At 38.9% G+C, this 26,830-nt stretch overlaps 1 protein-coding gene across 12 annotated transcripts in view; it reads left to right on the plus strand.

Moving 5' to 3' along the window:
- The window catches only part of CEP350 (centrosomal protein 350), a 124,477-nt gene that overhangs the window by 43,923 nt on the left and 53,724 nt on the right, over positions 1–26,830 (plus strand). For 11 of the 12 annotated variants that reach the window (XM_066361658.1, XM_066361651.1, XM_066361655.1 and 8 more), the window contains 14 exons: positions 3,027–3,173; positions 4,395–5,050; positions 5,830–5,951; positions 8,540–9,609; positions 11,382–11,532; positions 13,715–13,887; positions 16,687–16,873; positions 18,253–18,473; positions 18,878–19,041; positions 19,337–19,447; positions 20,638–20,778; positions 22,734–22,870; positions 23,660–23,782; positions 24,519–24,688. In XM_066361658.1, coding sequence (XP_066217755.1) covers positions 3,027–3,173; positions 4,395–5,050; positions 5,830–5,951; positions 8,540–9,609; positions 11,382–11,532; positions 13,715–13,887; positions 16,687–16,873; positions 18,253–18,473; positions 18,878–19,041; positions 19,337–19,447; positions 20,638–20,778; positions 22,734–22,870; positions 23,660–23,782; positions 24,519–24,688 — 3,573 coding nt within the window. The remainder of the gene's footprint in view (positions 1–3,026; positions 3,174–4,394; positions 5,051–5,829; positions 5,952–8,539; positions 9,610–11,381; positions 11,533–13,714; positions 13,888–16,686; positions 16,874–18,252; positions 18,474–18,877; positions 19,042–19,336; positions 19,448–20,637; positions 20,779–22,733; positions 22,871–23,659; positions 23,783–24,518; positions 24,689–26,830) is intronic. The other variant, XM_066361662.1, reaches the window with a different exon arrangement.

Below are 26,830 nucleotides of genomic sequence, written 5' to 3' on the forward strand. Positions count from 1 at the left end.
TTGCTTTCCATGTGTGCCTGAGCGGGGGTCAAACCCACAAGCTTGTTGTTTCAGAATGACGCTCTTAACTGACGGAGCTAACCAGCCAGAGCCAGTGATCTTTTGTATACAAAGGGATTGCTTGTGACAGTCACTAGGATAGTATGGGTGTCTGTGCATCTAGTGGTCAGGCTGAACTATGAATAGAGCAAGACTGGGGAAAAAGAGAATCCCCTAGTTCCATAGTGATCAACATTTCCGGCTCGATCCACATTGCTCAGATTTATAACTTGGCTTTGTTCCTTTGGTAAATGAATTAATTTTAGTGCCTTTCATTTTCCCCATACATAAAATGGGAAGGCAGTAGTACTTCTCACAGGGTTGTTGTGAGAACTAAAATAATATCTAAAAGCACTCAATATCATACCTGGCACATGATTAGGAATGATTCTATTAGGAATATTAGGAATGATTCTATTAAATATTAGGAATGATTCTATTAATAATAGTAATTATTATTTCTGGCTCTACTAAAAATAGCTATTTAGTATGTCATATTCATGTCAGTGAGTAATTTGAGCCAAGAGAGTGGAGAAAGTTGGGAACTTGTCACTTTCAGTTTGGAGACATTTTTAATCAATTATTCATACATTCATTCATTATGCAGTATTTTTGAGCACTGGCCATATGTGAGGCATTGCGCTGTCCTTAGCTTTGGCAGTACAGTGGTAAGCAAGACTGCACATGGCCCCTGCTTTCCTGGAGCGTATATTCTTGTCAGGAAGACAGCAGATACCTACATAGTTAGAATACAGTATAATGAATGTTCAGGAGGGGATGTACAAGGTCTGGGGGAACGATGAGCAAGAGTGATGGGCACTGGTTTTGACTAGGCACTTGTTTTTCTGGTTATAGACTAATCAATAGAGTGGCAAATAACATATTCTGTGATCCCCATTGTTAATTCTGTCAGAAGAGAATGACCCTCAATGGATACAAGTAAAAGATAAAATATTATAGAAGCATGAATTATCTGGACACTAAACTAAACTAATTCTTACATTAAAAGGATGACATTATTTTTCATGAGCTACTGTGTAATACTGTTGGGGGCATGATTAGAAGTGAATGGGATCACTATAAATTTTGAACACTGATCTTGGATTGTACTTGTCCAGTTTTGTGGTAGGCTAATTTCCATGTGTGCACTGGGGCAGTGAACGAGACAGAGAGTCATTAAATGTGCAGAAGCTGTATTCATAGTTTATCTATAGTGAAAGTTCTCTTTTTCTGCCAATGACAGCATGAGACTATTCCAGAAAGGCAGAAGTTAGAATTAACCACCCACCATATTCAAAAGCCAACATTTATAAATAACTGCCCAGTATATTCATGGTTGCTTGCTTTTGATTCAGAAAAATTAAGCTGAAATTGAAGAGAAGCCTGTTCTCATTTTGCTTAAGAACATAAAGCATTTTATAAATAGATTGAGCAATAGACTTCAAACCTTTTAAATATTTTAGATAGACTGTTTACAGTTAAAAACCAGATACAAAAATATTCCTTTTCTAAAATAAACAGCACACATTTATAATTTGTTTTTTATAATGCATTGAAACTATACTTGAATTTAAACTTTTAAATTAAAATCACTTTTTAAAGGCACGCTAATGGTAATGTCTTTTATTACAAATACAATTAAAAAACATCACAAGAAGCTTGAAAAATAGAACACACAAAAAAACCACTACTTACTTAAATAAAGTACTAGTATTTGTGTACTTTCTTAGAATAGTTTTAAAATCATAATAGCACATGATTATAATCATTGTATATTTTATCTTTTTCTCTTAGAAGCTTTCCACAGAATATTTCTGTTACTTCTTATGGAAATTTTGGCTTAAAATAGTCACACAGTGCTCTATCTGGTAGAAACAGTTTAGTTAACCATTCACCATTCTTCATTATTTATGTTACTTCTAACATAAACCAATGATAGAGTAAATGTTTTCATTTATTCATTTTTTCTTTTGTATTCTGTTAGATACAATGCTATTACTTGGATTATTTGAGCTAGGTGAATGAGCACATTTAGGGTCCCTGACACATAATGCTATGTTTTTATTTTTATATATATTTCCAAAAACACTGCATAAGTAGAATGACGTATTATAACTTTACCAGTATTGGCTAGGGGTGGGTGTAAAAATCTATTTTTCTAGTTTAATTAGCTTTAAAGTACTACTTTATTATTTTTATTCCATTTCTTACATTGCTTTGCATTTAAATACATATTTCATGTTTATTTTTATGGTTTCTGTTTTATAAACAGTCTTCTATGTCATTTGTTGTTTTTTTAAGTTACTGTCTATTTTGAGATGATGGTCTAATTTTTTTAGAATCTGAAAATAGTTTCTCCTGGCAAACAGCTGTATTTAATGGAACACATTCTTTTATTTTTATGAACTTTTATAATTAGGGCAATTAAAATGTTGTTGGCATTTGTTTTTTGAATGTCATTATTTTATGCATAAAAAGGTGTGTAGTTTTGGCATATATCTATAAATCTTAACATGAAATTCCTTGTAATACCACCTCCTCCAAAGGTAATCCCCGGTAACTGTTATATATTATGTATTTACTAAATTTTTTTTTCCTGTGCTTAGAGTAAGTCATTTGTTTCTTCAACAGAAAACTATGCTGGGGTTGAGAAACCAGACACTAATTATAGTTAAGGTATACTTTTGTTCTGTGCCAAAATTGTTGGATTCAGTGGCCTAGTTTTTGAGGTATTAGTTGTTACTAATATTTGATACTGAACTTACAAAGCATTTTACATTTATTTGAGGTGTTTGGGTAGATCAGGATTTAAACAAACTGTTTATTGATTTTGGAGACTTGGGTTAAAAATTAAAGTAGATTGTAAACCCCTTGACTTTGGCATAAGATAAGTGTAAGATTATTAGAAAATCTGTATGAGTAGATATACATATTAGAGCTCAAATTCAAATTTTAAATTTAATGCAGTACATGTATATGTATTGTAGGTAGCAGTCATCTGATAAGTACGTCTGCTTGGCGAGACGGACAAAAATTAGTAAAGAAGATTCTGGGGCCTGCGCCCAAAGTGGAGCAGAGAGAGCGAAGAGCAGCATCAAGTGACAGAGGTGGGAGAGAAAGAACTATTAAATCAGGTAAAAAATCAAATTATTAAAGTATCTCAATAATCAAAATTGAGAAAAACAAGTACAAGTTGCTCGTGTAAGTGCTTAGCATGAAAATACTCTTTTAGGAAGGAAGTCTTTATGACTTTGGTTTATATGTATAATTGTGAAAGTAGCTAAAAATAAAAGACATGTTCTGTTGGGCTTGTCTATGGATAATTACTGCACAGAGGTGTTTTGATGAACTTTATTAACAGTTCTGTTTATATTATGTTAATTGCATTTAGCTGTCATCATGAATAGTACAGCATCACTTAATCAAATATTAGACTTTTAGGAACCTTAAGGAATCAAATTCAGTCTCTCATCCCTATACACACATATACCAACACACAGACACACATCCACAAAGTTGAATTTGTTATTTAGCAGCTGAGGGAATTGGGTACATGTATGGGTGGCAGAGTTTGATCTGGGATCCACAACTCTCAATCCATAACTCTCCATTACGTTTCTCTTTTTGAAATGTCTTGAATGCTACTTGCAATAACTAGTTTTTCATGAACATGAAAAATTTTTGGGCATGAAATATAAATACCTACAGGCTAGGTATCCTTTTCAGCAGCAAAATTTGTCATAATTTAAAATTTTGGAATGGAGTCAGTGAGGAATGCAATTGCAACTAAAATTTAGTAGATAGAAGTCAATGTATAATTAGTATTTGCTTCTTCCTCTTCACTTTCATTTAGCTTGTACGTGAACTCACGTGCATTCGCAGTATAAAATTAAGCTACACCAACAAATGTCCAGATGATAAAATGATTGTTTTTGTATGAAAAAATGATTATTTTTTTCTGTCAATTATTGGAGAGTTGTGGCAGCTTACCATTTTTTTTAAAATCAAACTTTAGGGGGTTTGGGAGGGAGAGTAATATTAAATAAACAGATGAGAGAGGAATAGTAACTCTCTGTTAGTAGTTAAATATTGACATCAACAATAATATCCTTATTTCAGAAATATAAAAGATGCATTTTTTTCCAAATGTCAAGGAAGTAGAGTATTTCAGAATATAGAAATTCTCCTACTGCTACATGTTTTTGTCTCCTTCTATAATATCTTTAGAAAATTTTATACAATATTTGAATTAGAATTTAAGATAAAGTGAAATTTTGTAATTTTCTCCTGAATACAGTAAATTATAGGGAGGAGTACAGAATTTTAATGCATGACTAACAGTTCATTTTTTGCAGGGGGTCATATTGGAAGAGCAGAATCTGATCCCAGGTTGGATGTTTCACATAGACATCTCCCAAGAAACTCAGAACGTTCGAGAAGTAGAGCTTGGTCTGAAAACAATATAAAGAAATTAGCTCCATCTCTTCCAGATGATAAACAGGAGGAAAAGACTGCCTTGAACAAGGACTTTTTACCTGTTGAGATCCGTGGAATTCTGGATGACCTCCAGCTGGATTCCGCAGGGCAGGCCACAAGGCAAGAGGCAGGAGAATTACAGACTCAGAAGTTGTCGGCACCAGGACCAGCTCCAAGGAGCCATAGCCCGGTGAAGAGAAAACCTGACAAAGTAACAGCTAACGAAGACCCCCCTGTTATTTCTAAAAAGCGCCACTATGACACAGATGAGGTACGACAGTACATCGTTAGGCAGCAGGAGGAGAGGAAGAGGAAGCAAAATGAAGAGAAGAAGGCTCAAAAGGAGGCCACTGAGCAGAAGAACAAACGATTACAGGAGCTGTACCGGAAACAGAAAGAAGCCTTCACTAAAGTAAAAAATGCGCCTCCTCCAGAGCCATCAGCCACCAGGCGACTGCAGGAAACTTACACCAAATTGCTACAAAAGACCTTGCTTGAAGAGCCGACTCCTCAACATGTTATGCAGGAAACACAGGTAATAGTGGCAGAAATACAAAGGAAAGTAATTTATGGTTAGGAAAAGTTTATTTACTGTATTGTTTAAAAATTACGAACCATTCCAAAGATTCAGATCAGTGAAATCCTCAGACAGTATTTGTAATAATGATGGAAATTTATTGTGTATGAAGTTATTTGATAAATATTGAACACAAGACTCAGTTTTACTGTTTCTCTTCTGCTAAACTCTGTTCATCTCATCATTGCTATTACATCCCTGCCTCGTTTTCATTGTATTCCTGAGCAAATGAAGTTGGATTATGATAATGAAAAGCCTAGTTTTTGTGATCTGTGCTGAAATTAGAGAATATCCTTGTTCATTGTGATAATTTTATGAGTATTGCAATGTTTTTTAAAATAATAAGAGTAACATTAAGTGCATATCATGAGCTACATACTGTTCTAAGGTTTTACACACTTAAACTTTGGTAAATTTTCACAACCCTGAGAAGATGTAGGTATACTACTAGTATTTATACATACCCAGTGAAAAACTCAGGTTTAGAAGGACTTACATCCTCCAAGTTACGCAGTTGATAGTAAGTGCTCTTGTTGAATTTCAGGTGTAATTTCATTGTTAATTGTAATGGCTGTTTTTAGGGCAAAATAAGTTTGAATTAATTTCATTTCTCAGAAAAAAAGGCTATATATTTCATGATCTTTGTAATGGTGAAATGACTTACTATTTGTCTCATGTATTCCCTGAAAATATCTTTGTGATGGGAGTCAGATAAACCAGATGTCCTTTTCTCCTAGACCAAACCAGGGTATCAGCCATCGGGAGAATCTGACAAAGAAAACAAAGTGCAGGAACGTCCCCCAAGTGCATCTTCCAGCAGTGACATGTCTCTGTCAGAACCTCCACAGCCTCTTGCAAGGTAAAAAGGGGAGTAGAAAAGATGATTAAGGGTCTTTCTTTCCATGAAATTTCATATACTGGTCTATACTCAGTTTATTTTGTTGATTGACTTATGTGAGCAAGAGGTTTATTTATAAATTGGTTCCTATCTCCTGATGGATACTTAAGAACACTGGTCCCCAACCCCTGGGCCGCAGACCGGTACCAGTACTGGTCCGTGGGCCATTTGGTACCGATCCGCAGAGAAAGAATAAATAACTTACATTATTTCCGTTTTATTTATATTTAAGTCTGAACAATGTTTTTTTGTTGTTGTTTTTTGTATTTTTTTGAAGTTGGAAACGGTGAGGCAGTCAGACTTCTTCATGCGCCCGACCGAGATCCACCCGTAATGCCCACCAGGGGGCGATGCTCTGCCCATCTGGGGCATTGCTCTGTTGCAACCAGGGCCATTGTAGCGCCTGAGGCAGAGGCCATGGAGCCATCCTCAGCACCCAGGCCAACTTTGCTCCAATGGAGCCTTGGCTGCGGAAGGGGAAGAGAGAGACAGAGAGGAAGGAGAAGGGGAGGGGAGGAGAAGCAGATGGGCACTTCTCCTGTGTGCCCTGGCCGGGAATCGAACCCAGGACTCCTGCACGCCAGGCCGACGCTCTATACCACTGAGCCAACTGGCCAGGGCCACAATGTTTTATTTTTTAAAAATGACCAGATTCCCTCTGTTACATCCATCTAAGACTCAACTCTGTCTTGGTCACGTGATACATTTATCCGTCCCACCCTAAAGGCTGGTCCCTGAAAATATTTTCTGACATTAAACTGGTCTGTGGCCCCAAAAAGGTTGGGGACCACTGCTTAAGAATGATTGCACCTATACATACTGTATCTCCTATGCCATTGCTCAGCTTTTACCTGTCTTAATACCCAGGGTAAATGTCAGTTCCTCCTGGGATTCACCACAGTTGGAAGCATTCTTGCTTTGAACTAAACACATAGTAAAAGTTGGTTGGATGAATGAATCACAGTGAAATTAGTATTTTAAAGTATTGGTAGTGAATAATTTTCAAAAGGCACTTCTGTATCTACTACTATTCAAAATTTTTCATGTGACTCCACACCAGTATATTTATTTTCTCAAAAGTTTTATTTGGAGATGCATGTGAACCCATGAATAAGGATTAGGAAGGTTTTGATTTAATATCAGACTGGTGGTTGAGTGCAATTTTACCTTAAATTTTTGTAAAAAAAAAAAAAAAAGTTTTTGCTGTAATATATTGTTTGAAATAAATAAAAAAACTATTTGTGCAGGCAAGGTAAAATGATTTTGAGATTATATGGTTATGAACAGTACTTGAACCATTTTAGAAAGATTTTGACAGTCGTCTTTGAATGCAGAATTTGGCTTAATTCCGCATTCCAAATTTGGGTAATGCAGATGGTTCTCCCCCTCTAGTAAAACTGATAAAATAGTTAACGGTTACTGAGTACTTGTTAGGTGCTAAGTACTGATCTAAGTGTTACACTTGCATGTGTTATCTTATATAATCCTTATAAAATTTTTTGATTTAGGCACTATTATTTCTGTTTTATGGAAAATGTAATTAAGACCTAGAATTTAATTAAATTTCTCAAAAATCAAAATGTTAGTGGTAGAGATGGATTTGAACTTAGGCAGTCTGATTCCAGAGGCCTATACTTTTACCCACTCTATACACTATCTCTCAGTAAGTGAAATGTTTCATAGGATTTGTTTAAGGTTGTCAATACATTTCAGATTTTAAATATAAATTGGCCCTGGTTGGTTGGCTCAGTGGCTAGAGTGTCAGTCGGCGTATAGATGTTCTGGGTTCCATTCTCCATCAGGAGCACACAAGAGAAATGACCATCTGCTTCACTTCCCTTCCCTCTTCCCCTTTTCTCTCCCCTCCTTCTCTCTCCTCCCTTTCTCTCCCCCTTTCCTCTCCCCTTCTCTCTCCCCCTTCTTTCCCCCTCTTCTCTTTCCCTCTTCTCTCTCTCTTCCCCTCCCACAGTCAGGGGCTCTATTAGTTCGAGCATGGCCCCTGGCTCTAAGGGTAGCTCTCTTGGTCCCAGCGTCAGCCTCAGAAACTGAGGATAGCTTGGTTAATTGGTACATGGAACAGGTTGCCAGGTGGCTGCGTGAGTTGCAGGGCGCATGCAGGAGTCTGTCTCACTATCTCCCCTCCTCTCACTTAAAACAAAATTTAAAAAGATAAAAAATGAAAACAAATAAAGAATTTTGTCCAAAAAGTTTTAAAGATAATAATGCCTTCTCTTTAATTAATAGCATAAATGTCTTAGTTGAAGAAAGCAGTTCGTTTGCTAAGATTTCATTTTTGCGAAAAGAGCACCAAAACACACCATCTACATAGAAGAACATTTGGGAAGATATAATTCTAAATGAAATATTAATAGTACCTCTGTTATTGTGTAGCTATGAGTAATCTTTATTTTATTTATTCTTTTACCTGTCCTTTCTATTTTTACAGTGAGTGTGCATTACTTTAATAATCAGAAAAAAACAAAACTTAAAAAAATGGTGGCTCAGTTATGAGTTGCTGTGTTAACTAACGTTGTGACTTTCATTTGCAGAAGGGACTTGACAGAACCTACGTGGATGCAGCCTGACAGACTGAGCCCACGAGGTCACCAAGGTCACCATTCGCAGCCACAGCCTCTTGTTGGAACAGCTGGAAATTTACTTTCCCATCTCTTGAGTCTAGAGCACGCAGGATTTTTGCATAAGGATTTTGAATCTATTTTACCAACCAGGAAAAACCATAATATGGCTTCAGGGCCATTAACTTTTACACCTCAACCATATCTGACCTCACCAGCTGCTCATCCAGATGCCTTGTTAAAACCCAGTGCCAGCCAATATAAGAGTAAACTGGATCGCATTGAGGCCTTGAAAGCAACAGCTGCTTCTTTGTCCAGCAGGATTGAAAGTGAAGCCAAGAAATTAGCTGGGGTTCACATTAATTATGGGTCAGTATGGAACCCTGAGTATGATGTGCAGCAGACACCCCAAGAAGATGGACCTTGGATTAAGGCTATAAGTCCACCTGTGAAAGAGGATACTGAAGATGTTTTCTCTGCCCGAATTCAAAAGATGCTGGGAACCTGTGTGTCTCATGCAACTTTTGATGATGAGCTTCCTGGTGTAGGCAATCTTAGTGAGTTTAAAAAGCTTCCTGAGATGATAAGACCTCATAATGCCATATCAAGCTTCAGAATGAGATCCCCTGGTCCCAAACCAGAAGGGCTGCTGGCACAATTGTGTAAGAGGCAGACTGACTCTTCTAGCTCTGATTTGCAGGCTTGTTCTCAAAACAAAGCCAAACGATCTCTTGGTTCTAGCGTAGACTCAGTCAGTGAAGGACTTCTTCTCAGCGAGGGCAGTCTCTCTGAAGAAGAGGGAAGCCGAGATGGACGACCCCCTCTGAAGATAGCAGAAATGTTAAAAGAAAAGGAATTTTGTGCTGGTGACAGAAATGCTTATGAACCCATCAAAGAGTTTCAGAAGGAAGCTGAAAAATTCTTGCCACTTTTGGGGCACATAGGTTGTACACAAAGCAAAGGACCATGGGAAGAATTGGCAAAGGGAAGTCCACATAGTGTTATTAATATTTTTACAAAATCATATCAGTTATATGGAAAAGGTAAGAAATATAAGTAAGCCTTATAATAAATGTAATCTTAAGATACATTATTTCAAACTCTATAAAGATAATAAAGTAAAAATTTTATTGTTATTATGAGGGTAATAGAAACATTGTCTAAATTGAAATTACCGTATCTGCAAGCTTCAATTAGAGGATGGTAATTTAATCTTTAAATTTTTATTATTTTGTTTTTATTGTCATAAAATGATAGTTGAATGATAGTTACAGAAATTTTGTTCTAATTTAGAGAAATTGATAGGTGGTGTTCAGGATTTGTATGTGTCAAGTATATACTAGGCTTTCTGACCTTAGAGATTTAAATAGTATGTGACTTAATATAGTGAATTATTAAGAATATATAGTGGGGAAAAAAAAGAATATATAGTGAATTATTAAGAATTTGGTGATCAAGAATTAAGAGGGGCAACTATAGTATCATTTCTAATACGAAAACAAATCTATTACTGTTTGCCAAACTAATGTTAAAAACAGACCTTGATTGGTAATGTAGCTTCACATTTGGTTCCTGAAACAATAACTTCTAAAGTTCCCCTCCTATCCCTGAGATTCTGCAACACAGCTTTTCTTTTCTTTGATGGACTCAGTTTCTTCAAGTCCCTTTGTTTTTCCTGCCATAGGTGGATTCTACCCATCTTTTGCTAACATACCTTAGAATTTCAGGTTATAGTATGAGGCTGACTGAGACTTAACTGAGACTTACTGTGTTTTTTTATTTACTATTTTACATGGTGAGCAACTTATTTGACAAATAAACTGAGTTCATCTATTCATCTTAAGCTTAATTGGGTCACACATTGTGTTTTCCCAGAATTCCTATTTAGCTTCTGATCTTATGTAGACTTATATATGCTTTGGTATAACACATTTCTATAGCTGATACTTTAAAAATTTTTCAGATTTTAAAGTTCTTTTGATGAAAGCACAATGCCTTTAAATCAACACCCTTATTTTTTTTCATAAGAAGTTTAGGTGTGGCCCTGGCTGGTGACTCAGTGGATAGAGAGCATTGGCCCGGTGTATGAATGTCCTGGGTTTGATTCTTGGTCAAGGCACACAGAGAAGTGACCATCTACTTCTCCTTCCCTCCTTTTCCCTCTTTTTTCCCCTCTTCCCCTCCTGCAGCCAGTGGATCATTTGGTTTGAGCATGGCCCTGGGTGCTAAGGATAGCTCCTTTGGAATGCACCAGCCTTAGGCACTAAAAATAGCTCAGTACTTGAGCATTGGACACAGATAGGATTGCCAGGTGGATCCCAGTTGAGGTACATGCGGGAGTCTGCCTCACTATCTCCCCTCCTCTCACCTAAAAAAAACACCCCAGTTTGGGTTGGTTCTTAAATCCTTCTGTTAGGTTTTCATTAAGATTTTATAATTATACTGAAATATTTACAGTTGAAATGATATGTTATCTGCAATTTGGTTCAAAGTTATCTGTAAGGGGAATGAAAGATGGGGAGAATAGGAAGTTTAATTGAAACTAGGTTGATCTTGTATTTATAATTGTTGAAGTTGGGTGGTGGATACATTGGTTTTAATATGCTAGTCTCTACTTTCATGTATGCTTGGAAATTAATTAAAAATTAAAAATAAATTGTTAGATAGAAAGATAAATAGAAAGGAAGCACTATTAAAAGCAAACTAAAATGTCCTTAAATCTGTGTTGTTAATCCCCATGTTGTGGACTGCTTTGCTTGTGGTACTTTTATTTGTGTTTTAAAACACTTTTCTTTTGAATTACCGCTTTTGACAGAGATCGAAGACAAGTTGGAAAGAGGAACATCAGCATCACGGCCTTTGAATGCCAACACAACCCCTCTGAGCAGTGTTTCCTATGAAGATGATTTTGTCTCCTCTCCAGGGAGTGGGACTTTGAAAGAAAAAAAATCATCTCTTGAACCTAGGTGAGGATATGTTGACAATGTGGAATAAAATTTGAAGAGTGAGAAAAAAGTACAAATGAGGACTGTGGCATGAATAATAGTCAAATTTTGCTTGTTTAAAGATACACGATGAGATTGTATAACAAAGTAGTTATTAAGAACACAAGCTGTGGATTCAGACTGCCTGGGTTTAAGTCCTGGCTCTCCTAATTAGTAGTTGTTTGTCTTTGGGTTTATTGCTTGACTTCCTTGTGCCTCAGTTTTCTTCTCTGTGAAATGGAAAAGAATAATGGTACCTATCTCATAGAGTGTTATTAAGATTCAATTAAATGCAAAATACATAGAACAAGGGCTGGCACTCAGTATGTAGAATATAAATTGTTAAATTAATCTGTGAGTTCCCAGTAGACAGTCGTGTTAGGAAACTATCCCATGGTATACTAATGTAAGAAGATTAAGAAATGGTTTTCTGGCCCTGGCCGCTGGCTCAGCGGTAGAGCGTTGGCCTGGTGTGTGGAAGTCCCAGGTTCGATTCCTGGTCAGGGCACACAGGAGAGGCTACCATCTGCTTCTCCACACCTCCCCTCTCTTTCTCTCTTTCTCTCTCTCTCTTTCTCTCTCTCTCTCTCTCTTTCTCTTTCTCTTCTGCAGCCATGGCTCAAATGGTTCAAGCAAGTTGGGCCCAGGTGCTGAAGATGGCCAGGTGCTAAAATAGCTTGGTTGTTGAGCAACAGAGCAGTGGCCCCAGATGGGCAGAGCATTGCCCACTAGGGCTTTGCCAGGTGGATCCCATTTGGGGCACATGTCGGAGCCTGTCTCTCTGCCTCCCTGCCTCTCACTTAATAAAAAGAAAAGAAATAGTTTTCTGTATTTTCCTTTCAAGTCAAGGATGATGAGATTCTTGACTTCATGATCCCAAGTAATCAGTAAATTTTTTCTTAATAATTGGGATAACATCTACAATTTTGCAAAATTTTGAAGAATAACTATTATAATATTAATATTCATGGAACACTTATGTGCAAGTTACTGAGAGGACTGAGGGGCCTTTACCTGTATTATAGCCTGATGTGATTAGTTTTATTGTTACCATTCCAACTTCAGGAACTGAAGCACTGATTGAGATTAAGTTATTTGTACAAAAGCATACAGTAACTGAATCAGGCTTTGCCAGAGAGTATTTCTTCCCTAAATTTTGTTACTATATAAAGTAATTTGTAATTATGTACATTCCATGTAATTTTCTTCAAAAATTACAAATTGTAATCCACATAAAATTATTAGATGATCTTTTAAAGATAGTTATATTTAGTTGGACTAATGAAAATAAGTATTATTAATATTATATCTGGAAAAGTATAGTTTTAAATTTTGAGTTATAAAAAATTAAATTTTAAAATAAAAACTTGTAAGGATTTAATTGTGACATTTAATATCACCAGTCAATATGCTTTATTATATTTTATTTCTAGGTTGAAGTGGAATTATTAAATTACTCCCTGTAAGATTATCAGAAGGAAAATAATGATTATATATTAAATTATAGATGTGAATGAGTGGAAATTGAGGCCACATTTTCTAGTATCCAATCTAGTATATTTTTCTCTCACGTTTGGATTGGTTTTTTTGTGTGTTTTTTTTTATGTGACAGAGATAGAGAGAGGGACAGATAAGGACAGACACACAGGAAGGGAGAGAGATGAGAGGCATCAATTCTTCGTTGTGGCATCTTAGTTGTGCATTGATTGTTTTCTCATATGTGCCTTGACGGAGTGAGGGGGCCTCTAGCAGATCAGCTGACCCCTTGCTCAAGCCAGTGACCTTGGGCTCTAGCTGGTGAGCCTTGCTCAAACCATATGAGCCTGCACTCAAGCCAGCGACCTTGGGGTTTCGAACCTTGGTCCTCCACATCCCAGTTGGACGCTCTGTCCATTGCACCACCACCTGGTCAGGTGAATTGTTCATTTTTTTATTGATTTCACTTCAGGAAACAACTCCCTCATTTTCTCAGTAATAAATTGAGTTAGAGGAAAGAATCCAGGCTTATGGTAGTAGGAAAACAAAAAAGAAAGCTGGAAGGCATCTTTGAGTAGAGAGTCAAGTTACATTCTCCTTGTGATTAAATAGATTTAAAATATCTATACTTTTAGCTGCGTTTTAAGACTTGTTATTGCTTTCTTTGACCACTGTTATTCTTTGACAGTATTGGTGGTGGCAGTTTGGGCATGAAGGAGGACCATTCTAGCAGGAAGTCTGCCTATGATCTTTCCTCTGTGGACGTTACCTCCCAGCATTCATCAGGGGCCCATTCTGCTGCATCATCTCATTCATCTACTTCTTCTAAAGGAAGGAGAGGAAAAACGAACAAGACAGAATGTAAGTGGAATTCTATCTGGTGACTTTTTTTCTTACCAGTGATTTTGTGGTAGTGATCTAAAGTTATGATTTTATTCCATAAGCAATTAGGTAAATTTCTTGATGCAATGTAATTAGCTTTCACATTTATTGTTATAGCATTACCTTTTGAGGTAATCTTTTTGTGTATTAAGCATAATCTTTTGCTTTATATACAAAAGGAATACATTTGCAGTCATTAAGGCTTGTCATTAAACAAGCATATAAGAAACATAGGTCCCCATTGAACCCTCTGCTCAGAGATAACTACTGTTAGCACTTGGTATCTTTTTTACCCAATATGTACCTAAAAACACATACACATATATTTTATTTTTAAAAGAAATAAAATCATATTGTTTACAGCTTTTTTTATATTATGTACATTTCTGAGTGTCATTATATATAATACTCAAATTTTCTTTACAGTAAAGATGATAGCAGATGTTTCATATGGTAATTTTGAAGCTTTCATGAAATTAACAGATAGTATGTGTACTTAGCACAGTCGCTGGCCCTTTGGGCACTCTTAAGTATTTTTAGTGATTGAGCGGATTGAGTATCCCTCAGACCCTGCCATTCCGCTCTTGGCTGTGTTGCATTGGAGGTGGAAAGATACAGAAATGAGGCAAAGACCTCTTAAACTCACAGTATGGTTTTTATTCTGCTTCTTTTATTTTTATTTATTTTTTATTTTTTAGTGACAGAGACAGAGAGCGGGACAGATAGGAACAGACAGGAAGGGAGAGAGATGAGAAGCATCAGTTCTTTGTTGCGGCACTTTAGTTCATTGATTGCTTTCTCGTGTGCCTTGACGGGGGGGGGGGGGGGGCTATAGCAGAGCGAGTGACCCCTTGCTCAAGCCAGCAACCTTGGGCTCAAGCTGGTGAGCCTTGCTCAAACCAGATGAGTCTGTGTTCAAGCCTGTGACCTCCGTGTCCCAGTTCAACTCTCTATCCACTGCGCCACTGCCTGGTCAGGCTGTGCTTCTTTTAACATAAATATTTCTCGATGCTGCTGTTGAAACATATCATCAAAGTGAGTGATGCACTAGATGTAGAGTCATGAGGCCTGGGTTTATGTCCTATTTCTTTTGTTGACCATGTATCCTTAATCAAGTAGCCTCTTAGATCTCTAGTTACTTCATCATTAAATGAGCATATGCTACCTACTTCATAAGATGTTTAAGGGCAATAAGGTAATATACAGTGTGTCTGTAAAGTCATGGTGCACTTTTGACCGGTCATAGGAAAGCAACAAAAGACGATAGAAATGTGAAATCTGCACCAAATAAAAGGAAAACCCTCTCCCAGTTTCTATAGGATGATGTGGCAGCATGTGCGCATGTGCAGATGATGATGTAACATCGTGTATACAGCGGAGCAGTCCATGGCCCTGCCAGTCGAGATGTGGACAGTACAGAGGAAAGTTCAGTGTATTCTGTGGCTTGCTAAATTTGAATCCGTGACCAAAGTGCAACGTGCATATCGGCGCGTTTATAATGAAGCACCACCACATAGGAATAACATTACCTGGTGGGATAAGCAGTTGAAGGAAACCAGCAGTTTGGTGGAGAAACCCCATTCTGTTAGGCCATCAGTCAGTGGTAGGCCATCAGAGGCTGTAGAGGCTATACGGGATAGCTACCTAAGGAGCCCTAAAAAATCTGTGCGTGAGCCCACATCGAACTGCACTGAATAGGTTTGAAACTGGGAGAGTTTTCCTTTTATTTGGTGCAGATTTCACATTTCTGTCGTCTTTTGTTGTTTTCCTGTGACTGGTCAAATGTACACCATGACTTTACGGACACACTGTATATATGGGGTATATTTTTAATCCCAAAGTGCTATTTAAATGTTTAAGTTACTGTTATATGTGTAATTTAGAGTTAGAACTAACTCTTCCATTGCAAATGCAGGTTGAACTTTTAAAAATTCTATAAAGTTCATTGAATAGCATGCAGTAATTTTTGTTTGTTGGTGTCAATAATCTCTTTATGATTTTCCTGTAGGTGAGATTGTTCTGAGTCAGAGAATATGAACATATTTATAAATGTGGCTATGTAATTCTTGCCATATAGTTTTCCAAAAGGATTGTGTAGTCCAGTTGGCATTTTTTCCAGCCTTAGGTTTTATCCTTGAAAAACTTCTCCTTTCTGTTTACTTTCTCATAAGCATAAACTAATACTATATACTTGTCAGGTTTAATCATTTAATTTAAGAACCATCTTTTTTTTGTGAAAGAGATGGAGAGAGACAGAGAGAGGGACAGATAGGGACAGACAGACAGGAAGGGAGAGGTAAGAAGCATTTATTCTTTGTTGCGGCACCTTAGTTATTCATTGATTGCTTCCTTATATGTGCCTTGACCAGGGGACTACAGCAAACCGAGTGACCCCTTGCTCAGCCAGTGACCTTGGGCTCAAGGTGGTGAGTCTTGCTCAAACCATATGAGCCCACGCTCAAGCTGGCGACCTCGGGGTTTCGAACCTGGGTCCTCTGCGTCCCAGTTCGAGGCTCTATCCACTGTGCCACCACCCGGTCAGGCAAGAACCATCTATTTTTTAATAGCAAATAAGGGATGTTAATGGAAGATACTTCATTTTCCTGAAATGTAACCAAAAGGGTGAACTTTATTTTACATTTGAAAAACAAATTTTAAAGATAAGTCAATTTTTAAATAATCTGTTCTGGGCTTATTTTTTTACTGAAATCTAGGTATCAGTTACCTTTCAATAGCTTCTGTTGGGAGTCAGCTTTATAAGAAATTTACTTTTTACAGGGCTAGATTCACTCTCTGGAAATGCTCAGAGTTCACTTCTTGATGAGGAAAAAGTGCACTCTGGCTCAGAACGTGGCTCTCACCCAGGGAAGAAATCTGAGACCAGTATCAAACTTTCTGTCAAAGATTATGAGCACACTCTTGACACTGATAGCACTTTGGAAGATCTTTCTGGGCATTCTATGAGGTTAGTAATGCTTATTTTGTACTGCAATTTATTTGAATTAAAATTACAATATCATTGATGTTCAGAGAAACTAATAAATTTCTGTATTTTATGAATAGAGACTGTTGTTTTGTTCATAACTCCAGTCTCTTATCTATATTTTAGAGTGTGGCCATCTCTCATCTAAACTATTAACAACATCTCTTTCAGGAATTCTCTGCCTCTAGCATAACCCACATTTCTATTCTGAAAGCCATTGCCACAGTTTTCTTGACTCAACCTTTTGACCAAGCAGTGACTTTCCTTGGGGAACATTGGCAGCTCACAGTTACCCCATAGATCCACTTTAAGAGCTTAACTTTATTTGAAGTGTTTTCACTAGGCTCTCCCATTTCCTTTGTATATTTTGTTTCTCAAGTGTGTTCTTTTACTCTTTCAACACAACTACTTAGCATTCTTTTGGTCTCATTGTTTATTTCTTTCTTTGAACTTTTTTCTCCTGCTCAACTTATTGGATGTCTCCAGCACACGGGTTGGGAACCCTTTTAGCTGACAGAGCCATGAACGCCACATATTTTAAAATGTAATTCCGTGAGAGCCATACAACGACCCATGTACATTACACATTATCCAATAAAAATTTGGTGTTGTCCCGGAGGACAGCTGTGATTGGCTCCAGCCACCTGCAACCATGAACATGAGCAGAAGGAAATGAATGGATTGTAATACATGAGAATGTTTTATATTTTTAACATTTTTTTTATTAAAGATTTGTCTGCAAACCAGTTACAACCATCAAAAGAGCCACATCTGGCTCGTGAGCCATAGGTTCCCAACCCCTGCTCCAGCAGATTTTTGAAATCTCACTCTTATATTATGGAGCTTGCTTAAACTCTTTCTTTTTTCCCTTTGAGTTAAAAGGACTAGCAGAGTAGTTTTTGTCATTTTTTAATTTTTAATACAAAATGATATTTTTTCTCGTTCAGAGACATATTAAGTGATTTTTAAAATAACAGACTGATCTTACCTTTTATATATGGCTGCAATTTCATTGCTATATAATATTTTAGAGGATTTTGCCTCATACTGCAATGTTAATTTGTGGTGCATTTACATTGTAGAGGAAAGAGTTGACGGCAGTTTCATCCAGAGATTCCTTTTCCATCTTATTTTAGGCAGGGTTTGCCCTGAGCTTGTTTACCACTGTATCTGTGACAATAAGGGGAGCGCTTAGAGTAGTTCATTCAGCACAGCGACTAGGTTGAATGAATAAATGCCTGAATCACAGCTTTTCAAAGCTGATGTCAATAAAGAAAGTAGTGCATGATCTTATGAATCATTGAGCTGGTTCCTGAAGTAGTTTTCCCTTCTCTAATGTTTATTTGAAACAAATCTTCTAGTGTCTCATCAGACAAGGGAAGATCTCAGAAAACTCCAACTTCTCCCCTGTCTCCAAGTTCCCAGAAATTGTTGCCGTTTGACCTTCCAGGAACGTCATTAGAAAGATCTAAGTCCTCGGTTATAATGCCTCCACCCATCACGGGATATAAGCCCAACGCCCCTCTTCCTGAAGGGAGCCCGGCTGCCGGCAGAGCGGCCACAGAGATGACTTCAACACCAGGCAAGTTGCCCGTGCACTTGTCATTTTAAATATAAAGTCAATTCTTTAAAAAATTTTCTTGAATTTAATCATAAAGAGATGTTTTTTCAAATGAATGTGATTACTCTTTGAAGTATTAAACAAACTGTGCAAGAAAATAGATACTGAGAAGCATGACAGATTGAGTAGTGGTGATTTTTCCCATCTTGCCAGCTTTAGCAAAAACACACTGAAAAGTGTACCGTGTATGTATTCCTAAGTGGTATAGGTGCATATATATATATATATATATATATATGTTCACACCCATGCATGTGTGTACACACACCCCCAAACACACACACAAAAGCAGTAACTATTAAAGTACATTGTACTCGTAAGTCACTGTCTTTGTTTCTGGCTTTGACAACTGTTACGCTCTCCAGGTTCTAAGCGCTTTTCTCCTGCCGGCCTCCAGCATCGCATGGCAGCTGAACTCAGCTACCTGAGTGCCATTGAGGAGTCTGTGCGCCAACTGACAGACATAGAAAGAGTCAGAGGCATTTCGCTTGCTCAGCAAGAGAGCGTATCTCTGGCCCAGATCATAAAGGTATTTGTGGAGTTTTCTTCTTTAGCTTTCTGGGCTTTTTGTTTGTCTGTTTTCTCTTTTCTTTGCTATTTAAAATAGTCTTTTGATGAATTAAAATACATCATAGATGGTCACTAAATATTTTGAGAAGTGATAAATGGTTGATGTCTATCATGTTTACCGTCTTTCCATTAGGCTTTTGTTGGTTGCTTCAAAAGATTTGTGCTGAGAAAATAGCATTGTGTTCAATACAGTCACTGTGTTTTAATAGTTTAGTGTCTTAGAATTAATAGTCGGTGGCTTCTCTACCCTGAAGGCACAGCAGCAGCGCCATGAAAGGGACTTGGCCCTTCTGAAACTGAAGGCTGAACAAGAGGCTCTGGAGTGTCAGAGGCAGTTGGAAGAAACCAGAAACAAAGCAGCTCAGGTAACTTGCAGCAAGTACTCTTTATTGAACTTACATTTTTATGTTTTAAATCACTTTAGTATTTTTTTTATTGTATAGGGGTAAAAAAAAAAGTGTGAAAAATGCCATGGTGGCCCTGGCCGGTTGGCTCAGCGGTAGAGCGTCGGCCTGGCGTGCGGGGGACCTGGGTTCGATTCCCGGCCAGGGCACATAGGAGAAGCCCCCACTTGCTTCTCCACCCCCCCTCCTTCCTCTCTGTCTCTCTCTTCCCCTCCCGCAGCCAAGGCTACATTGGAACAGGGATGGCCCGGGCGCTGGGGATGGCTCCTTGGCCTCTGCCCCAGGCGCTAGAGTGGCTCTGGTCGCGGCAGAGCGACGCCCCGGAGGGGCAGAGCATCACCCCCTGGTGGGCAGAGCGTCGCCCCTGGTGGGCGTGCCTGGTGGATCCCGGTCGGGCGCATGCGGGAGTCTGTCTGACTGTCTCTCCCCATTTCCAGCTTCAGAAAAATACAAAAAAAAAGCGCCATGGTTGTTAATTTTATGTCATTTGATTCTTGTTAACAGCCCTGTGAAAGTAAGTAGTCAGGATTTGACCCCAATTTAATTTTATTTTCAATTTTATTTTATTTTATTTTTTCAGAGACAGAGAGAGAGTCAGAGAGAGGGATAGATAGGGACAGACAGGAACGGAGAGAGATGAGAAGCATCAATCATTAGTTTTTCCTTGTGACACCTTAATTGTTCATTGATTGCTTTCTCATATGTGCCTTTGATGGTGGGGCTACAGCACCAAGTAACCGCTTGCTGGAGCCAGCAACCTTGGGTCCAGGCTGGTGAGCTTTGCTCAAACCAGATGAGCCCACACTCAAGCTGGCAACCTCAGGGTCTTGAACCTGGGTCCTCCACATCCCAGTCCGATGCTCTATCTACTGCGCCACCACCTGGTCAGGCTTGACCCCCATTTAATAAGTGGAAACTGAGGTACATAGTAGTTACTTGTCTACAGACACATCAGCTCATGAACAGTGAAGTTAAGACTTAATCTCCAGCAGTGATTATAAGACTCCAGATTTTAAACTCTAGATTTTGAGACATGAAATCCAGGTAGTAGTCCAGTGGGTTGTTTTTTTAAAATGAGGCATATGATCCATGAAACAGATTTGCAGATTCTGTGACATGACAGAAGTTCTTTTGCCCTCTTCTATTTACAGGTCCATGCAGAATCATTACAGCAGGTGGTTAAGTCACAACGGGATGTAACGGAAGTCCTGCAGGAAGCCACTTGCAAAATAGCTGCTCAGCAAACAGAGACTGCTCGCCTCACAACTGACGCAGCGCGCCAGATCTGTGAGGTGAGAACCTCTGAGAGCCCTTTCCTCTTGAGTTCCTTTCGGTTGGTCAGAGTAACTGTGGCCTTTTACTGCAGTGTCGTGTACATTTGAATGTATAGAGGCCGAGAAAAAGATGAACTCTTAAGTTTCTGCCCTTGAGTAAGCTTTTTTAAAAAGTACTAATTTTGCCCTGGCCGGTTGGCTCAGCGGTAGAGCGTCGGCCTAGCGTGCGGAGGACCCGGGTTCGATTCCCGGCCAGGGCACATAGGAGAAGCGCCCATTTGCTTCTCCACCCCCCCCCCTCCTTCCTCTCTGTCTCTCTCTTCCCCTCCCGCAGCCAAGGCTCCATTGGAGCAAAAGATGGCCCGGGCGCTGGGCATGGCTCTGTGGCCTCTGCCTCAGGCGCTAGAGTGGCTCTGGTCGCAATATGGCGACGCCCAGGATGGGCAGAGCATCCCCCCTGGGGGGCAGAGCACCGCCCCTGGTGGGCGTGCCGGGTGGATCCCGGTCGGGCGCATGTGGGAGTCTGTCTGACTGTCTATCCCCGTTTCCAGCTTCAGAAAAATGGAAAAAAAAAAAAAAAAAAAAAAAAAAAAGTACTAATTTTACTGATGAATTATTTATAAATAATAACATGAATCCTTTTTCGGGATATAGCTTGATGACTTTTGATAAATATATAGATTATTCTATTTGTATATTCCTGTGTCTTATCTATCCATCTATATAAACATTGTTATAATCAGTATTTCCAACACTCTAAAAAGTTCCCTCATGCCCCTTTGCGGTCAATCCACAACCTCAGTTCCAAGGAGTCACCAATCTGCCCTGTGTGAAGATGTTTCATTTTTACCTGGAGTGGTGTTGGTGTCATACTAAAGGATAAAGCTAGAAATAGTTTTACTGCTGTCTCTATATAGGATATCATAACTAATAGGTATAGTTTTAGTTTATTTTAGCAGTTATTATTTTGGATTGCTTGTGAAATGATTGTTATTAAAAAAACCATAGCCCTGGCCGGTTGGCTCAGCGGTAGAGCGTCGGCCTAGCGTGCGGAGGACCCGGGTTCAATTCCCGGCCAGGGCACATAGGAGAAGCGCCCATTTGCTTCTCCACCCCCCTCTTCCTTCCTTCCTCTCTGTCTCTCTCTTCCCCTCCCGCAGCCAAGGCTACATTGGAGCAAAGATGGCCCGGGCGCTGGGGATGGCTCTGTGGCCTCTGCCCCAGGCACTAGAGTGGCTCTGGTCGCAACATGGCGATGCCCAGGATGGTCGCAACATGGCGACTCCCAGGATGGGCAGAGCATCGCCCCCTGGTGGGCAGAGCGTCGCCCCATGGTGGGCGTGCCGGGTGGATCCCGGTCGGGCGCATGTGGGAGTCTGTCTGACTGTCTCTCCCTGTTTCCAGCTTCAGAAAAATGCAAAAAAACCCCAAAAAACAAACAAACCATAAACCTACTATATGTTGGAGACTGTGGGATTGTGCAAATAAGTATAAAGTAGTCTCTTTTCTCAGGAAAACTTTTAAACAACATTAACAAAGATTTCAAAACACTTTGTCATCAAGGCAGTTACCAAAAAGTGCAGAATGAATAATCCATGCAGCAGTGGTACTGGTGGCTAAGAATAGGGAAAATGCACCTCACATCCTTGCTCAGAAAAGACTCAGGAACTAATCACTCAATTGATTCTCAAAGGAAGATTTAACTTTTGGTTTACTATGACTCATCATATAATTTGAAGGTTTTCTAATTTGTAGATTATTATATTGATAGTTGGGCGACCTTAATAATCATGTTGTGTATATCTCTTTATTTTTATAAGGAAGCTGTTGAAACTTAAAGAGTCTAAATAAGTTGCCTGCGATATTTCACTTATTGCAAAATTTGCTCATTCTCAATCCAGTGCTCTTTCCAGGACACTCTGCTGCTCCCTCCAAGTTCTTCATACTTTTGCCTTGTGTGTGTTCACATTTAGATGGCAGAGTTGACTCGAACTCATATCTCAGATGCCATCACTGCTTCAGGAGCTCCCTTAGCAGCGCTGTATGACCACCACCGGCAACATGCCCCCGACTTTGTGAAACAGCTGAGGACCAGAGCTGAGACAGACAGGTTAATAGTCATTTGCAAATATATGATGAGTATCTACTGTGTTTCAGGCACTATTTTTGGTTATAGGCATACAGTCTAGACTAGAGGGCAAGGTAGGCGTTGATCAAATAGTCACTTAAGAAAATGAATGCTGTAACTGAGGTAAGTGTTGTGAGTGAAAGGAATGTTGTGGCTAAGATACATAACAAAGGAATTTGAATAGCTGGGTACAAGGAGGGCAGAGAAGGTTTTCCTGAGGAAGTAAAGCTTATGGTGAGATGTAGTGGATGAAAAGGAGTCTGATGTAAAGGAGTCAAGGAGTAGACAGGTCGATACATGCAAAGGTAGGAAGGGGAAAGGAAGGAAAACCAACGGGACTGGAGGCAGAGAGCAAAGGGAGGAGGATGGGAGGAGACGATGAAGGATTAGACAGGCCTTGCAGACCTTAAGGATTTTGCTTATTCTACAGCAATGAAATGTCATTAGAGTTTTTTAGGCGGGGCTGAGTGATGTAATCATGTTTGCGTGTCTTCTTTTATATCACATTTTGACTGTCTCTGATTCATAGATTTTAAGTCTATTCACAGTCATTGATACTTGGGATATTTGTGCTTATTTCTCATAATAAAGAAGGTATTCTTAAATGTGTTATACATTCTTTCTATGAATGAATGCCTTCAAATATTTTGTAAAATTTTTCATAATTCCTATTCATTCAAGGTTTTATCTCATGTTAATGTTGAGCAGTATTTAAAATCTTACTCTTATTAAAGACTTTAAATGTTTAATCAGTTTTTATTTTCTTTGTAGGAAGAGTCAGCCTGTTTCACTGTCTCACAGTAAGGAAGGGACCCCTGACTCAAAGCATCAGAAATATTCTCCTTCATATGATAGTTATTCTGAGTCTTCAAGATACAGGCATCATGATAGAAGGTGAAAAGTTTGATGTAGTAAAGTCTGATAGATGGCTGAGATACTGCTTTTATTTAACTTCTTAATCTCATTTCTTTAAATAAAATAATGTCTTTCTTTCAAAGTAATTAGCTAATTTATAAAACTGTTGTTTCATGTAATAGTATGAGAACTTATATTGTGTAAGCACTGTTTTAAGTTTTTTTTTTATACTACTTAATCATTCATCTAGATTACCCTAATGTTAATGTTTTACTACATTTTGCTTTAGCAAGTAGAGCTTTTAAAAGAGGAAGTAGAGGTCAGCATCATCTAATGTTGCAGATTTTCTATTGAATTTGGCAATGGGAGTTTAGGTAGAGTTTATAAGAATAGTTTCTATAGAGTAGGGTTGAAGTACACTGTGGTAGGTTGTGATATTGGTGAGCAGTAAAGGAAGTGGAAATACCAACTAGAAGCCCCTTTCCCAGTGGTTTTAAAATGAAAGGTAAAATGGACCTGATAGCCTGAGAATGGTGGTTGCCTCATATGACTTAAAATGTGAAACCTTTCTCTCTTCTTCTTATCTTTTCTAAAAGTTTCTTCTTAGACATATGTCTACTTACTATTTTTATGTTTTATGTTACATCTTTTATCATTTTATATCTTGATCACAAGATCCATTTGTTTAGCCAGATAACTTTATTTTGAAGTTATGATCCTTAAATCATTGCCTTTTTTTTCTTTTTCGGTTTGTTTCTGTGATATTCATAAACAGAAGTAGTAGTGGTAGCAGCCATCAGGAAAGTCCTTCAGTTCCATCTTCTAAGGAAAATGAGAAGAAACTTCACAGTGGAAAGATGGAGAGTTCTATTGATGAACAGGTTCAGACTGCTGTTGATGATTCTCTCCGAAGTGACAGCGTTCCGTCTCTTCCTGATGAGAAAGGTAACTTCTTTGCACATATGTGTGTAATTATTTACTTGTAATTTTTTGCTTCCAACCCTTTAAGATATTTATGACCGAGCTAGTTAATACAATTAGAACATGGTGATAATGAAGACAAGATTGTATGTATGATATATGATATTAAATTTATCCAGGTAAAACCGTTTTTTGTTTGTTTTTGTTTTTTGTTGGTTTTGGGTTTTTTTTTACAGGGACAGAGAGAGTGTTAGAGAGAGGGATAGATAGGACAGACAGGCAGGAATGGAGAGAGATGAGAAGCATCAATCATCAGTTTTTTGTTGCGACACCTTAGTTGTTCATTGATTGCTTTCTTATATGTGCCTTGACCACGGGCCCTCAGCAGACCGAGTAACCCCTTGCTCAAGCCAGCGACCTTGGGTCCAAGCTGGTGAGCTTTTTGCTCAGACCAGATGAGTCCATGCTCAAGCTGGCAACCTTGGGGTCTCGAACCTGGGTCCTCTACATCCCAGTCCAATGCTCTATCCACTGCACTATGGCCTGGTCAGGCCAGGTGAAACTGTTTTAAGGCCACATATTATGCCAGCAATCAAATACGATTGTGTGTCATGATCCTAAGAGAAGGCAAAAATAAATCTAGGAGAATGTTCTTGTGAATGAAAATGTATGCAGGCTGTCTCTGAGTTATGAACAAGATTGGTTCTGTAGGTTTTTAAGTTGAATTTGTATGTAACTTGGACAGGTACATTTACCTATTAAATGCAACTTAGGTGTTTGTCTTAACATAGTATTTATTTCTATCTTTCTGTGCATGTAAACACTTAAAACATGCTCAGATACAACCTTAAACAGTCTTGGATGATGCAGGAGATGAGGAACTTGTTAGAGAGGGTGGACGGTGTTAGAGTCAGGGTTGATCCTGCTGCTGGAGTCAGTGTCCTGAAGGAGGCATCCGGGGAGGTTAGGACAAGAGCCTTTCTTTTTCTCATCATCAGGCCCTGTAGCGTCTCAGGCCTTCAGTAACTGTACAGTAAACTGTGGTGAACCTCTCTGTGTCGGGATCTTGCTCCTCTAACTTTGCCATTTCTGCTTTAATAAGATGAAAAGCATTAGCTAAATCTTTTGTAGAAACCTTTTTTGGTTCTGGAGATTCTAGGTCCCATTTTTCTTTTCTAAATGCTGTCCTCTGCTGCTCCAGTTCCAAAAGGTCGTCATCGGTTAGTTTTTTTCCATGGGAGTCGAGTAACTCTATGATATCATGTTCACTGATGTCCAACTGCAGGGATTACCAATAGCCCTAGGGTGCTCCATTCGTAAGTACAAGTAGTACGTAAGTTTGAAGTTTGTAACTCCGGGACTTACTGCATGCAGCCCTGAAAAAAACTACTTTTATCCTATTACATATAGCTACGTAACAAGCATAAAAAATGCATTATTAGAAGTTTACATGTTAAACAATATAAATTCTTATAAATAATAACCTTAGATATAATAACTATATTAAAATGGATTACCCAATTCCTTTTTAGATCATAAACAAAAGCTGTATTCCTGTCAAATCATGAGGAGTAAATAACACAAAACAATCTGGCGGCCCTGGCCGGTTGGCTCAGTGGTAGAGTGTCGGCCTGGCGTGCAGAGGTCCCGGGTTCGATTCCCGGCCAAGGCACACAGGAGAGGCGCCCATCTGCTTCTCCACCCCTCCCCCTCTCCTTCCTCGCTGTCTCTCTCTTCCCCTCCCGCAGCAAGGCTCCATGGGAGCGGGGATGGCCCGGGCGCTGGGGATGGCTCCTTGGCCTCTGCCCCAGGTGCTGGAGTGGCTCTGGTCGCGACAGAGCGATGCCCCGGAGGGGCAGAGTATCGCCCCCCCTGGTGGGCAGAGCGTCGCCCCCTGGTGGGCGTGCCGGGTGGATCCCAGTCGGGCGCATGCGAGAGTCTGTCTGGCTGTCTATCCCCGTTTCCAGCTTCAGAAAAATACAGGAAAAAAAAAAAAAAAACCAATCTGGCAACGAAGGACACCTTTAAGATGTTAAGTCAGAATAGTAGCAGCCTCCATTCTCGAATTTATTTTTTAGATATCTGGCTCTTAAGCAGTGCTTTTGATTGAGTCTAGAACTGTAGTCTTCAGAGAAGGATGAAAATATTTAATTTTTTGTATATTAT

Source organism: Saccopteryx leptura, chromosome 2 (genome assembly GCF_036850995.1).
Source record: "Saccopteryx leptura isolate mSacLep1 chromosome 2, mSacLep1_pri_phased_curated, whole genome shotgun sequence".
In the NCBI taxonomy this organism is placed as follows: domain Eukaryota; kingdom Metazoa; phylum Chordata; class Mammalia; order Chiroptera; family Emballonuridae; genus Saccopteryx; species Saccopteryx leptura.